At 42.5% G+C, this 14,194-nt stretch overlaps 1 protein-coding gene across 8 annotated transcripts in view; it reads left to right on the forward strand.

Annotated features, from left to right (window-relative positions):
- Positions 1-14,194, forward strand: part of EPB41L4A (erythrocyte membrane protein band 4.1 like 4A) — a 287,090-nt gene that overhangs the window by 240,097 nt on the left and 32,799 nt on the right. For 3 of the 8 annotated variants that reach the window (XM_060418719.1, XM_027971446.3, XM_060418721.1), the window contains exons 15-16: positions 412-525; positions 13,071-13,118. The exons of 2 other annotated variants lie outside the window; for them this stretch is intronic. In XM_060418719.1, coding sequence (XP_060274702.1) covers positions 412-525; positions 13,071-13,118 — 162 coding nt within the window. The remainder of the gene's footprint in view (positions 1-411; positions 526-13,070; positions 13,119-14,194) is intronic. 3 more of the 8 variants (XM_060418720.1, XM_060418722.1, XM_042251955.2) reach the window with 2 other exon arrangements.

Raw genomic sequence — 14,194 nt, forward strand, 5'->3', positions numbered from 1 at the left:
ATTCTGTATTTCTGTTTTCTTTTCTGTTGAATGAGTCTAATAACTGTACTTCCGTGACTAGGGTTGACCTGGAGATAAACTGGGTAATGTGTGTAAAGCCCTCAGCTAGCATGCGTAGATTCACCATAAACGCAGATTGTTGTTACTGTTGCCGTCATTTGTGTGTGCTCATTTCTTTTGAAGTCGTGAGACAAGCCCATTCCTGCAAAGTGAAGACTGTCATGATTTATTTTACTCGATCTTACTCTTCTTTCAATACATCTTGTCAGGAGAGAGAAGCAAGTGCCCAAGACCCAGTATTCCCCTGAAAGTAGACAATGGGCAGTGGTGAGCCCTTCCCCAGGTCCAGCTCAGGGTATTGCTCCTCCCGGCCCTCTGCAGACATCCTTGACTGTTCCTCTTCCACTCCAGCGGACTCTATAACTCCCCCAACGACCGCACGAAATCCCCCAAGTTCCCTTACACACGCCGCCGAAACCCCTCGTGTGGGAGCGACAATGACTCTGTGCAGCCCACCAGGAGGAGGTAAGCGGAACAGCCGTCGGTTTCAAATTTTCAGCAGCAGTTCCAGGTCCCAGGCGCAGTTTAACCAGGTTGCTCTCATAGTGTCATGACTGTTTGTCCCCTCACGATAACAGAGAGCTTCTGAATTTTGTTGTTGTTGTTTTTTGTTTCTTTGAGATGAAATAAGCTAGAGGTCCTGAAGTATTTCTCTTAAAAAGCCAGCATTTCAGAGGATGATTTCATGAAATATTGATGGGAACTTACTCTCTGTATTGTAGATAAGACTAAAATTTTAAAAATATGTATAATATTTTGAAAATATATTGTAGATATAATATGTATATGTAATATGTATTGGATTAATGATATACATTAATATGTAAAAGATTTAAATGTTTTTACCTGAGAAGACAAGACCTTAATGACCCCAAAAACATCTTCATGACCCAGATAACCATGATGGTGTGATCACTCACCTAGAGCCAGACATCCTGGAATGTGAAGTCAAGTGGGCCTTAGGAAGCATTACTACAAACAAAGCTAGTGGAGGTGATAGAATTCCAGTTGAGCTATTTCAAATCCTAAAAGATGATGCTGTGAAAGTGCTACACTCAATATGCCAGCAAATTTGGAAAACAGCAGTGGCCACAGGACTGGAAAAGGTCAGTTTTCATTCCAATCCCAAAGAAGGGCAATGCCAAAGAATGCTCAAACTACTGCACAATTGCACTCATCTCACATGCTAGCAAAGTAAAAAATTTATCAAAATTCTCCAAGCCAGGCTCCAACAGTACGTGAACCGTGAACTTCCAGATGTTCAAGCTGGATTTAGAAAGGCAGAGGAATCAGAGATCAAATTGCCAACATCCGCTGGATCATCAAAAACGCAAAAGAGTTCCAGAAAAACATCTGTTTCTGCTTTATTGACTATACCAAAGCCTTTGACTGTGTGGATCACAACAAACTGGAAAATTGTGAAAGAGATGGGAATACCAGACCACCTGACCTGTCTCCTGAGAAATCTGTATGCAGGTCAAGAAGCAACAGTTAGAACTGGACATGGAACAGACTGGTCCCAAATAGGAAAAGGAGTACGTTAATGTTGTATATTGTCACCCTGCTTTTTTAACTTATATGCAGAGTACATCATGCGAAATGCTGGGCTGGATGAAGCACAAGCTGGAATCAAGATTGCCAGGAGAAATATCAATAACCTCAGATACACAGATAATACCACCTTTATGGCAGAAAGTGAAGAAGAATTAAAGAGCCTCTTGATGAAAGTGAAAGAGGAGAGTGAAAAAGTTGGCTTAAAGCTCAACGTTCCGAAAACTAAGATCATGGCATCCAGTCCCATCACTTCATGGCAAATAGATGGGGAAACAATGGAAACAGTGATAGACTTTATTTTTTTGAGCTCCAAAATCACTGCAGATGGTGACTATAGCCATGAAATTAAAAGATGCTTGCTCTTTGGAAGAAAAGCTGTGACCAACCTAGACAGCATATGGAAAAGCATTTAATATTTAAGCATTTAATGTTGGAGACATTACTTTGCCAACAAAGGTCCGTCTAGTCAAAGCTATGGTTTTTCCAGTAATCATGTATGGATATGAGAGTTGGACTATAAAGGAAGCTGAGCACCGAAGAACTGATGCTTTTGAACTGTGATGTTGGTGAACTGTGATGTTGGAGAAGCCCTTTGAGAGTCCCTTGGACTGCAAGGAGATCCAACCAGTCCATCCTAAAGGAAGTCAGGCCTGAATATTCATAGGTAGGACTGATGTTGAAGCTGAAACGCCAACACTTTGGCCACCTGATGCGAAGAACTGACTCCTTGGAAAAGACCCTGATGCTGGGAAGGATCGAAAGGGGGAGTAGACGGGGACGACAGAGGGTGAGATTGTTGGATGGCATCACTAATTTGATGGATGTGAGTTTGAGCAAGCTCTGGGAGTTGGTGGTGGACAGGGAAGCCTGGCATACTGCAGTCCATGGAGTTGCAAAGAGTCGGACACATCTGAGCGACTGAACTGAACTGGGAAGACAAGATTATGTTTAGAGAGATATCTCTTAGGTGAGGCTGAATTATTGGCTCTCAAGCCTGATATTGTTGCTTAAACTTCAGTAAAACCCCTTTTAAGAAGAGAGAAAATGAGTCTTGTTACATTTTACCCAGCAGGTCAGATTGTTCATATAAATATACTTGTGTGTTTGTGCTTAATAAAAAAAAGAAAAATTCCTATATAGCGGTTTTGAACCCTCTCTGCAAAGCAGGCTGGGCAATATGACAGGTCCAAAAGAGGAAGACCTAGAAATCACTTACTAGTGAAATTCACTTTATTTCTATCTGATGGGGACTGTTTTACTTTGGGTGCCTACATGAGTGGTATTTTATGTGACTTATAATTATGAGATGAATAGATAGCATCACCAGCTAAAGGGACATGAATTCAAGCAAGCTCCAGGAGATAGTGGAGGACAGAGGAGCCTGGTGTGTTGCAGTCCATGGGATCATGAAGAGTCGGACACAATTTAGCAACTGAATAACAATGACAATAACCAAATTATGAGATGTTCCAGTCATGTTTTCAGATAACCACCAAGATTCTTTTCGTATGCACTGTGGATTTAGAAAGCAGAGGTGCACCTCTTTTCTCTGCCCTTTGTTTATACTCACTTGCTGATCCATCCCTGCTTGATTCCTTCTGCTTCTGCCAGTTTCCTAGAGTCTTCATCCATAACTTTCTCAAACCAGGTCCACTTCACCAAAATTCTTTGAAAGTTAAGAAAAGAAAGGTCATCATCTTCACCCAGCAGGACTGAGAAGGGGGAGCCATGATGATTAGACAGAATAATGGAAAAATAGCTGGCATGCACCATGTTCCAAGTACTGAGCAGTTTACTAGCTATGTATTATCTCGTTTCAACCTCATGGTACCCTACGGAAGTTGACATAATGTATCTCTCAGTCACTAAGCCTTTCCAGCAGAGAGGGATTAAGGCAGGGATCAGTGCACAGGTGTGAGCAGGACTGAAGGAACAAAAAGACCAAGAGTCTGTGGCCTGGATGCTGTGCTGCCCCTGGGCTGCAAGAGCAGCGGGAAAGATGGGGAAGTCACCCAAAGATTCAAAGCTGCTTCTGCCTTGGAGCTGGCCCCTGGGAGCCTGTGCTTGGCGCTGACACCGCTGGGGGCACCACCACTGTAGGAAAGACTTGCTGCAGCTGCTTTAGAAGGTAGCACCACGTCTAATGCTGTGGAAGCCTCACTTTTGGGGAATGCAACAGTAAGTGCTGCAGGTGCTGCCAGAAGCAAAATTGCCTCCTTTTTTCTCCTGCCTTCAAGTCTCACCTGAGCACCTGAGTGGTGAAGAAGCCTAGGAAGATGTAATTTTCAGGTCTCTCGTCTTGGCAATACATGGGAGACTACAACTAGGTTTGGATGGGACTGAGTACCAATGGAAAAATACCTGGCCCGGCATTATTATCTCACTTTTATAGATGCGAAAACAGGCTTGAGGAGAAAAGAGTAACTATTCCTTGCACACATCCAGAATTTGGGTCCACGTCTGTATGTCTGAAAAAGGCAGGGCTAATGAGTCATCATTTAAAACAGGCAGGGGAATAGATTTTCTGCTCTCCTTTCACTTCCAGCAATTGGTTCAACTTGGAGAACACTTAAAAAACAAGTCAACATCACTGGGAAACACTATAAAGCGCGTTTGTTTGTATATGTGTATTGAGGAGTTGTGGGGAGTGGGAATTACTAAATATTTTAAGAATCTGTGATGGTATGGTTATTGTTAATAGATAGGTTTTTATAGGTTCTCACCCTAAATTATTAGTGTACTTTTTCAGCAGTCCCTAAATAAAATACACACACTGAGCAGATGGTCATTTTGATTTTAATGTTTAGAAGTGAATTTATCAAGTTTTTACATTACATATCAAAATTTGTTGTATTTTTTTCCTAAACTGATTGCTTGAAATACTTGGGAGCACACACATTCCCAAATCCAGACTTAATAATGTTCATATTGGATACAGTTTCTGCTGGCTTCCTGTGCAATACAGAGACATAATTGTGGTGAGTGGACACAGGATCCTTTCATGGGTACCATCCAGAGGAAAGACACTTTTGATTTTATAGAGTAGAGGATCTTTTTGTCTGAGCATCGGGGCCTCTGTCTGATTCTGTGTGGTACTGGAAAGGGCTCTTATTGGGCATGTGGATTTGAGGAGACTAGACATTGCTGGCTGTTGGCATCAACAGCTAGAGCTCATTCTTTGTTCTTTCCACTCTAAATACACTGTAATTGTCCCTGTCCTTCTCAGTCTTGTTGTATCTTCACATGTATTTACCTTGCTCTTGAGCACAAATCCCTGCATAGCTGAATCAGCTCTGACATTTAAAACTGAATATTTGTCATCAGCATGGAGGAATATTGTGAACTTAAATTTAATGGTGGAAAATTCTACTTTGCAATGCATGGCCAGAATAACATGTTTTGCAAAACATATCAAAATTTCGTATTTTTGCTAGTTGTCTGTCATTAAATGGATAAATCTATCAAATTCGAGTGGAGCCTAGAACCCTGGTCCTTAATCTTTTGGGTTGATAAAACTCTGAGAGCCTGATGAAATGTTGGATTCATTCCAGAGGAGGGGGAAGTACTTAATTAAATACATGTGTAAATTTTCCTTTGCAGCTCAATTGGTAAAGAATCTGCCTACAATGCAGGAGACCTGGGTTCAATTCCTGGATCGTGAACATCCCCTGGAGAAGGAAATGGCAAACTACTCCAGTGTTCTTGCCTGGAGAATCCCATGGACAGAGGAGCCTGCAGGCTACAGTCCATGGAGTCACAAGAATCGGACATAATTTAGCAACTAAACCACCACTACATAAATTTTCATAGAATTTTTCAATGTTCATGGAGACCCTGAAGCCTGCTTGTTTAAGCAGTCCTGTTTTAGAACAGAAAAGCTTCTATACTTCCTGGCCAATACAAGTTTATTTTTACCCTAGTCCATTTTCACACTCAAAAATGCTTATTGGGGACGTCTCTATGCAAGGCATGTGTTAACCAGCACTAGAGAAAGTCCCTGTAGGGGCCTTGGGATGGAATAGAGAAGGGGAGTATTCATAGAAAGGCTGAAAGGTCAGTGTTGTCAAGCACTGAGAGGACAGAAATGTGTTAGAGATGAGCCTGGAGAGAAAGAGAGAAAGGAAGAGAGAGAAGTCAGACCTCATAGGACACCTGGCTTTTGTTGAGGATTTCAGTCATTATTCTGGTAGTTTTTCTAAGGGAGTGATAACACAGTTGCGTTTTTACTGGGTAAAGATGGTCCTTGCTGCCTCTGGGGGAAAGGTGGTGGTGGACATAGGCCAGACAGCAAGGTCCTGGAGAAAGAGGATGGGAACTTGTGCTAAGGTGGCGATGTGGAGATAGGAGGAAGTAGATGGTTTTAAGACCCTTTAAAAGGTAAAAGTGTGGGACAAGAAAGATCAAAATGAGGGGCGAAGGAATTGACAGGTGTCAAGATGAAAGCCAGACTTGTATAATTTCATGGATGGAGGTGTGATGCACTGAAATAAGAATCACCTGGATATCACAGGCTTAAAAAGGAAAACTGAGTTTGGTTGTTGATAAGTTGAATTTGTTGTACCATTGAGAAGTCCAAGTGAGGGATTTACATGGATTGTTTGATATAAGTCAGGAGCTAGATTGGCTATCTGGACTGAAATATAGATTTCTTACAGATGTTAGTTGAAATATGAAATGGAGTTGAGGTTGTCTAGATAGATACTATAGATAGAGTGCAAAGACAAGGCAATGACAGAGCTGTGGGAAACTTCAGCATTTATTTGCCTTAGTTGAAGAGGGTTAACTTGTAAAAGAGACAGAGATATTATATCTACGTGAAAAATCATGGAACAACATACTGGCACAAAATTGGGAAAGGAGTACTTCAAGGCTGTGTATTATCACCCTGCTTATTTAATTTCTATCCAGAGTACATCTTGCGAGATGCTGGATGAAGCACGATCTGGAATTAAGATTGCTGGGAGAAATATCAGTAACCTCAGATACACAGATGACACCACCTTTATGGCAGAAAGTGAAGAGGAGCTAAAGAGCCTCTTGATGAAAGTGAAAGAGGAGAGGGAAAACATTGGCTTAAAACTCAGCAGTCAGAAAACTAAAGATCATGGCATCCAGTCCCATCACTCCATGGCAAATAGATGGGGAAACAATGGAAACAATGACAGACTTTATTTTCTTGGGCTCCAAAATCACTGAAGATCATGACTGCAACCATGAAATTGAAAGATGCTTGCTCCTTGGAGGAAAAGTTATGACCAACCTAGATAGCATATTAAAAAGCAGAGACATTACTTTGCTAACAAAGATCCGTCTAGTCAAAGCTATGGTTTTTCCAGTAGTCATGTATGGATGTGAGAACTGGACTATAAAGAAAGCTGAGCACTGAAGACATTGATGCTTTTGAACTGTGGTGTTGGCAAAGAGTCTTAAGAGTCCCTTGGACTGCAAGGAGATCCAACCAATCCATCTTAAAGGAGATCAGTCATGAATGTTCATTGGAAGGACTGATGCTGAAGCTGAAACTCCGATACGTTGGCCACCTAATAGGAAGAACTGACTTATTGGAAAAGGCCCTGATGTTGGGAAAGATTGAAGGCAGGAGGAGAAGGGGATGACAGAGGATGAGATGGTTGGATGGCATCACCGACTCGATGGGCATGAGTTTGAGCAGGCTCCAGGAGTTGGTGAGGTGGATAGGGAAGCCTGGCATGCTACAATTGATGGGATCACAAATAATCAGACACTACTGTGTGACTGAACTGAACTGAAGTCCTCATTCCCAGAATGCTAGAAGCCAGGCTTCTATCTCCTAGGCATGAGAGTAGAGACTCTCCCTATAAGATATGGAAAGATATTAGGGAAAAGGTCTACTGATAGGAACTTTCAAAAGATTCTCGAGTGAAATGGCGAGACTTCCCATATTAACTCTGCAGTGCAGTGAGGCTGTCTGTTACCATGCACTGCACCATCCAGAGGGGTCCAGTCTTTTCAGTGTCTGAATAATCACCCAGCATTTGGGGATAGCTTCTCTTTGGAAAGACAGAGACTGAGCCAAGAATTAGGAGTATGTATGGGGGGAACTCGCAGGAAATAGAGACAGTATAAGAAACAAAATTTTCTAAAAAATATATACTTATTACTTTTAGAAAAGTAGAAACTGTGGTATTGAAAGAGTGAATAAGAGTTTTTAGCTTTTAAATTTGTGGGGTAGAACTTCAAATAATTGGAAGATAAATTAAGGAAATCTTCCCCAAAGTAGAACCAAAACAAATCCATGGAAATAAGGATTATTATGATCAAACCTGAATATCAGTCATTTGACTAATGAAATTTCTGAGGGAAAAAACCCAAAAATTACAAGAAAGGAAACTATTAAAGAAACAATATAAGAAGGTATCCCAGATTGGAATGGTTTAACTTTATACATAGACAGAACCCACTGAGCATTTGGCATAGAAAATTGAAAAGTAAGATCCATACCAAGATCATTAAAACATTATAGTCAAGAGAGAATTTTAAAAAATTGGCATCAGGAAGGAAACTGTGAGAGGAAAAATCACAGATCATGACAAATAAATATGATGGACTTGGACTGCTTCACAGCAAAAGCAGGGAAAGAAGATAATGAGTCATAGCCTCCAAATGCTGAAGAAAGATTAGTTTCAATTTAGGATTCTGTGCCCAGATAAACCAAAGTATATGTGTATAAAGAAGACATGGTCAGAAATTTCATTCTCAAAAATATATATACATGTATTTGTGCACAGATATAATATATTGTGTATATTTAGTGTACACACACATACATATATATGTGCATATATATATACACACACAGAATGCTCAAACTACTGCACAGTTGTACTCATCTCGCACGCTAGTAAAGTAATGCTTAAAATTCTCCAAGCCAGACTTCAACAATACGTGAACCGTCAACTTCCAGATGTTCAAGCTGGTTTTAGAAAAGGCAGAGGAACCAGAGATCAAATTACCAACATCCGCTGGATCATGGAAAAAGCAAGAGAGTTCCAGAAAAACATCTACTTCTGCTTTATTGACTACACCAAAACCTTTGACTGTGTGAATCACAACAAACTGTGGAAAATTCTCAAAGAGATGGGAATACCAGACCACCTGACCTGCCTCTTGAGAAATCTGTATGCAGGTCAGGAAGCAACAGTTAGAACTGGACATGGAACACCAGACTGGTTCCAAATCAGGAAAGGAGTACGTCAAGGCTGTATATTGTCACTCTACTTATTTAACCTCTATGCAGAGTACATCGTGAGAAATGCTGGGCTGGATGAAGCACAAGCTGGAATCAAGATTGCTGGGAGAAATATCAATAACCTCAGATACACAGATGACACCACCTTTATGGCAGAAAGCAAAGAAAAACTAAAGAGCCTCTTGATGAAAGTGAAAGAGGAGAGTGAAAAAATTGGCTTAAAGCTCAACACTCAGAAAACGAAGATCATGGCATCTGGTCCCATCACTTCATGGCAAATAGATGAGGAAACAGTGGAGACAGTAAGAGACTTTATTTTTTTGAGTTCCAAAATCACTGCAGAATGGTGACTGCAGCCATGAAATTAAAAGACGCTTACTCCTTGGAAGGAAAGTTATGACCAACCTAGATAGCATATTCAAAAGCAGAGACATTACTTTGCCAACAAAGGTCTATCTAGTCAGGGCTATGGTTTTTCTAGTAGTCATGTATGGATGTGAGAGTTGGACTATAAAGAAAGCTGAGCACCGAAGAACGGATGCTTTTGATCTGTGGTGTTGGAAAAGACTCTTGAAAGTCCCTTGAACTGCAAGGAGACCCAACCAGTCTATCCTGAAGGAGATCAGTCCTGGGTGTTCATTGGAAGGACTGATGCTGAAGCTGAAACTCCAGTACTTTGGCTACCTGATGCGAAGAGCTGACTCATTGGAAAAGACCCTGATGCTGGGAAAGATTGAAGGTGGGAGGAGAAGGGGACGACAGAGGATGAGATGGTTGTATGGCATCACTGACCCAATGGAAATGAGTTTGAGTAAACTCTGTGAGTTGGTGATGGCCAGGGAGGCCTGGTGTGCTGCAGTTCATGTGGTTGCAAAGAGTTGGACACGACTGAGCGACTGAACTGAACTGAGATATATATATATATATATATATAGTGTGAATGGGCTTCCCAGGTGGCGCTAGTGGTAAAGAACTCACCTGCCAATGCACGAGACGTAAGAGACACGGGTTCAGTCCCTAGGTCAGGAAGGTCCCCTGGAGGAGGGCGTGGTGACCCACTTTGGTATTCTTGCCTAGAGAATCCCATGGACAGAGGAGCCTGGCAGGCTACGGTACATAGTGTTGCAAAGAGTCAGACATGACTGAAGTGTCTTAAATATGAGTATGTATATATATGTGTGTGTGTGTGTATATGAATATATAGCTGTCATGACAAGAGGCCATGAGACCTAAGACTATGGGATTCATCAAAGGTGCAAAAGAAATTCCGTGGCTCAGGGTGAAGGGCCATCTATGCAGCAGTGCTAGACAGCAAACTGTCCAGTGTGAGTAGGGGGGCAGAGTGCTCCAGAAGGGATTTACATGGAACGTGCAGATTATCTGTGTATTTATCCATCTCAGGACGAGTTGTGCAGCCCTCTCAGAGATGGGATACAGTATTAGTGAGAAGTACGAGGAAAACTAAGCAAGCAGCTTAAGTAGAAAACTAGGCAGTTACCATCTCTAAGGAAAATTTAAACCTATACAAGAAATTGTATTCCTAAAACACTGTTTAGATCAGTCATCTGTGAACAATAGTTATGTAATTGTGTTTACAATGAACAGTTCTATCAACATTATGTTATTTGATATAATTATGTTGGGAAGGTGGGAGAATGAAAGTTGTGGATGTGGCGTTAAAAGAGTCACGTCTGCCCTGCCTAGATCGGAAAGGCACACGTAACAAAGGATAAGGACATGGAGCCCAAAAGCAAGAAAGAGGCCTCGCTCAAGAAGTGTGGCTTGAAGGAGAGGAGAGAGACTGGGCAGAAAGTCGCGGGGGATGTGGAGTCAAAGTAGCTGTGTGTATGTTTGAGCAGGAGAGACTTGGGAATGTGAAAGGCTGGGAAAGAGACTCGGCTCTGAGGACACGGTGAACATAAGTGAGAGACAAGACGTGGTTAATGGCAGTCGCCGAGGAGGTAAAAGGCAGCGGGGGCCGCACAGCACAGCTGAGCGGGTTGACCTTAGTTGTAGGGGCACTTCCGCACAAGAGAGGGTGACGTGGGTGAGTTCTATTTGGGGTAACAGGAAAAGGAAAGAGTTCCCATCCAATGGCTCGCTACTTTTTGCTTTGGAAGGAGAACACACAGTCATTTGCTGCAGCCGCGGTGCAGTGAGTCAGAGCGCTGCCAGGTGAAAGGAGGTTGAAAGCGCTTTGAAGAACCTGAGAGTTCTTAGATCAGAGAAGGGTGGTAGGATTGCTGGGCCATGTTGTAGATCTGAGAGTATGCACATGGATTTGTGGTGTAGTTAACATGCCTTTTTATGTAACCTCATCTAGCACTGCTTGCCAGCTTTTGAGGGCTGGCCCAAAGAACCTGGAGAGTTGGATTCACCCACTTTGGAGTTTTGTCATAAAGACTGAACAAAAAAACACAATCAGAGGAAGTTTCAAGTATTGGCATACATCTTATTGTGATGATGAAAATCCAAACTGAGTCAGGCAGGAAATAAAAGTTAGCTGACAGAAAGTTGCAAGTTTGATAGACAGACAGTACTACTGAGGTCACAGAAAGGTAGAATGGAAGTCATTGAAGAAGCAACAATGGTAGTAGCCAACATTTATTGAGTGCTTAGAGTGGGCCAGGCCCTACTGTGTGCATTTTAAATATATTGATTCATTTTATCCTCATAACAACCCTGTGTGAATTGAAGTGAAGTGAAGTGAAGTTGCTCAGTCATGTCCGACTCTTTGCGACCCCGTGGACTGTAGCCCACCAGGCTCCCCCTGTCCATGGGATTCTCCAGGCAAGAACACTGGAGTGGGTTGCCATTTCCTTCTCCAGGGGACTTTCCCAACCCAGGAATCGAACCCAGGTCTCCCGCATTGCAGGCAGATGCTCTAACCTCTGAGCCACCAGGGAAGCCGTAACAACCCTGTGTGGGAAGTACTATTCAAACTGAGGCTCAGGAGAGAAGTCTTGTGTTTAAATCACACTGCTTATCATCAGATGGGACGGGATTCACATTCAGGACTACAGAACTCACACATTTAACAGGGTGCCCCACTGAAGCTGTTTGAAGGTAAATAGGAAGTGGTCTTCAGGAAGGAGAGGAGACTGAGGTTAGAGAGCAAGGTTTTTGCAGGTGGTTACAGATAATAAAGTCCAAAGTGTGACCCTGATAGGGTTGCTGAGTTGCAGTAAAGAGGTCCTTGGGGAAGATGACAAGGGACGTGGAGGCTGGGATGTTGGAAAGGGCATTCAGGTGGGAGCTGACATCAGATTATGGCAGAACTTGGCCTGGTAGATTGTGTTATGGAATTGAGTTTGTTTGCCTAACTTGCAGCAAGCCAGACATTGAAATGCCAAGGTTTGCAGCAGGGAAATCATTTATTCACAAGATAACCAAGCAAGTTGATGGGAGAACAAATCTAAAACTTGTCTCCCTGAAGATCAGATTTAGGAATATTTATAGGATAAAGAGGAAGGGTCTGTGAGGCGTGGGGAGAGGTGACTGAGGTAAGAAGAGGGAGGTACTCGGTGGTTTCTGCAAGAGTGGTCGAGCTTCATGGTTCTTCATGGCAACTGTTCAGAAAATGGCAGAGTTAGTGTGTTCTGAGGGTAGAGGTTTTGGCCCTCTAGCATCAAAAGATCATCCGTCTGATACTCACGCGGGGCCGGTTGAATGGTCAGTGGTTTCAACCAGTTTGAACTGGGCAAGAACTAACTCCACATTCCTGAAAAACAATGTAAGCAACCATTACTATAGTGACCCATACATCAGAGGTGTTATCCATAAGGAAGCTAGGGAGTGGTTAGTTTAAAATCAACTAAAAGCAAGTGAGGCAGGTTAGATTTGGTGGGCCTAAGTAGGTTAGTGCTCTGTTTCAATTGCAGATCTGGGCGCTACAGTTGAACTCTGTTATTGGATGAGTGGAACTTAACAGATAATTACTGTTATATCTGTTAATTACTTAATAGATAATTACAGACACAGATAAGTGTGCATAATTACTTATGGACTGTTTGTAGCCCCTGCTAGCCTGATGGCTTCTTGAGGCCAACTGGTATCGTTTCTGGGATCTGTTGTAGAGCTGGGCCTGTATGTGTGACTCATGTGTTTGGTGACTGACGTGAATGGATGACTGTGCAGTGTGCATTAACTGAAGTAGAACTCATTCTGGTATGCTTTCTGTCCTCCTGAATGAATTCTTTTTTCTTACCCCCACCCCCCCACCCCATAGGAAAGCCCATAACAGTGGTGAAGATTCAGATCTAAAGCAAAGGAGGAGGTAAAAAAGCCAAGAGGGAAGGAGGGTCGAGGGAGAGGGAAAGGGCTTAGCAGGTCAGCACAGCTCAGACCTGAGGCGAGAGTGTGGGAAATGTTTGGTTTTATTAGTGGCTGCTTTAAGGATATTGCAATTTTTTAAACTTTGAAATAACAATTTTGGCTGCAACTGGTTCTCAGTCTTCCATTCCTTAACATCTTTAGGAGTTTCTCTCTCTTTTTTTCCTGCTCCTTTTTGTCTTAGAGGAGCTATCTCCATTATCTCTCTCTTTCTTTTTTTCTTTTCTATTCTCTTTCTTTCAGTTTTTCTTTTTGGCCACACCACACAGTGGCACTTGGGATCTTAGTTCCCTGACCAGGGATCGAACCCATTTCCCCCTGCAGTGGAAGCATGGAGTCTTGACCACTGGGCTGTCCGGGAAGTCCCTCGCTTATCTCTGGCTACAGTAAAACCATCCAGACCTGGGTGGTTGGATATAACAACAACCGTATATGTCTTATATGATTCTATTGATTGAGCGGCAGTTTGTTAGCTAGTTTAACTGGCCCCTGGCAGAATGGCTGTCCGCCTGGGAACTCTCTCTCCATGATCTCTGTACCCGGTTAACCTAGGTGGCTGGGAAGAAGCAGAAGCTGCCAGCTCTGTTAAGCGATAGTCCTGGAACTGGCAGAGTATCCCTTCCACCTCCTTCTGTTGGAAAAATCAGTCGTAGGACCAGCACAGATTCAAGGGGGGTGGAAATAAGCTCTCCCTCTCTTCGTGGGGGTAGGGGTTTGACAGGACTTTGAGTCCATATTTCATCCACCCCAGGGACTTACAGCTTTTCTACCTCAGAGTTCTGTTGAAAGCACTTCATTCTGTGGTCCTTTCTAGGAGCATGGTGACATTTACTTTAGTCTGCTTCCACATTTCTGTAGACATTCAGATGGCTAGCTGAACTGAGAAACTGATTGGGAGAGGGCTGTGACAACTACTTATGTTTGAATTGGTAATTTGATTGCAAAATTAATTCTGAAGAACCTACATGAACCTTTCTGGAATTTTTCATTTGTCATAACTATGGTTTTTTTTCCTCTTAT

The sequence above is a fragment of the Ovis aries genome, chromosome 7 (assembly GCF_016772045.2).
Source record: "Ovis aries strain OAR_USU_Benz2616 breed Rambouillet chromosome 7, ARS-UI_Ramb_v3.0, whole genome shotgun sequence".
Taxonomy (NCBI): Eukaryota; Metazoa; Chordata; class Mammalia; order Artiodactyla; family Bovidae; genus Ovis; species Ovis aries.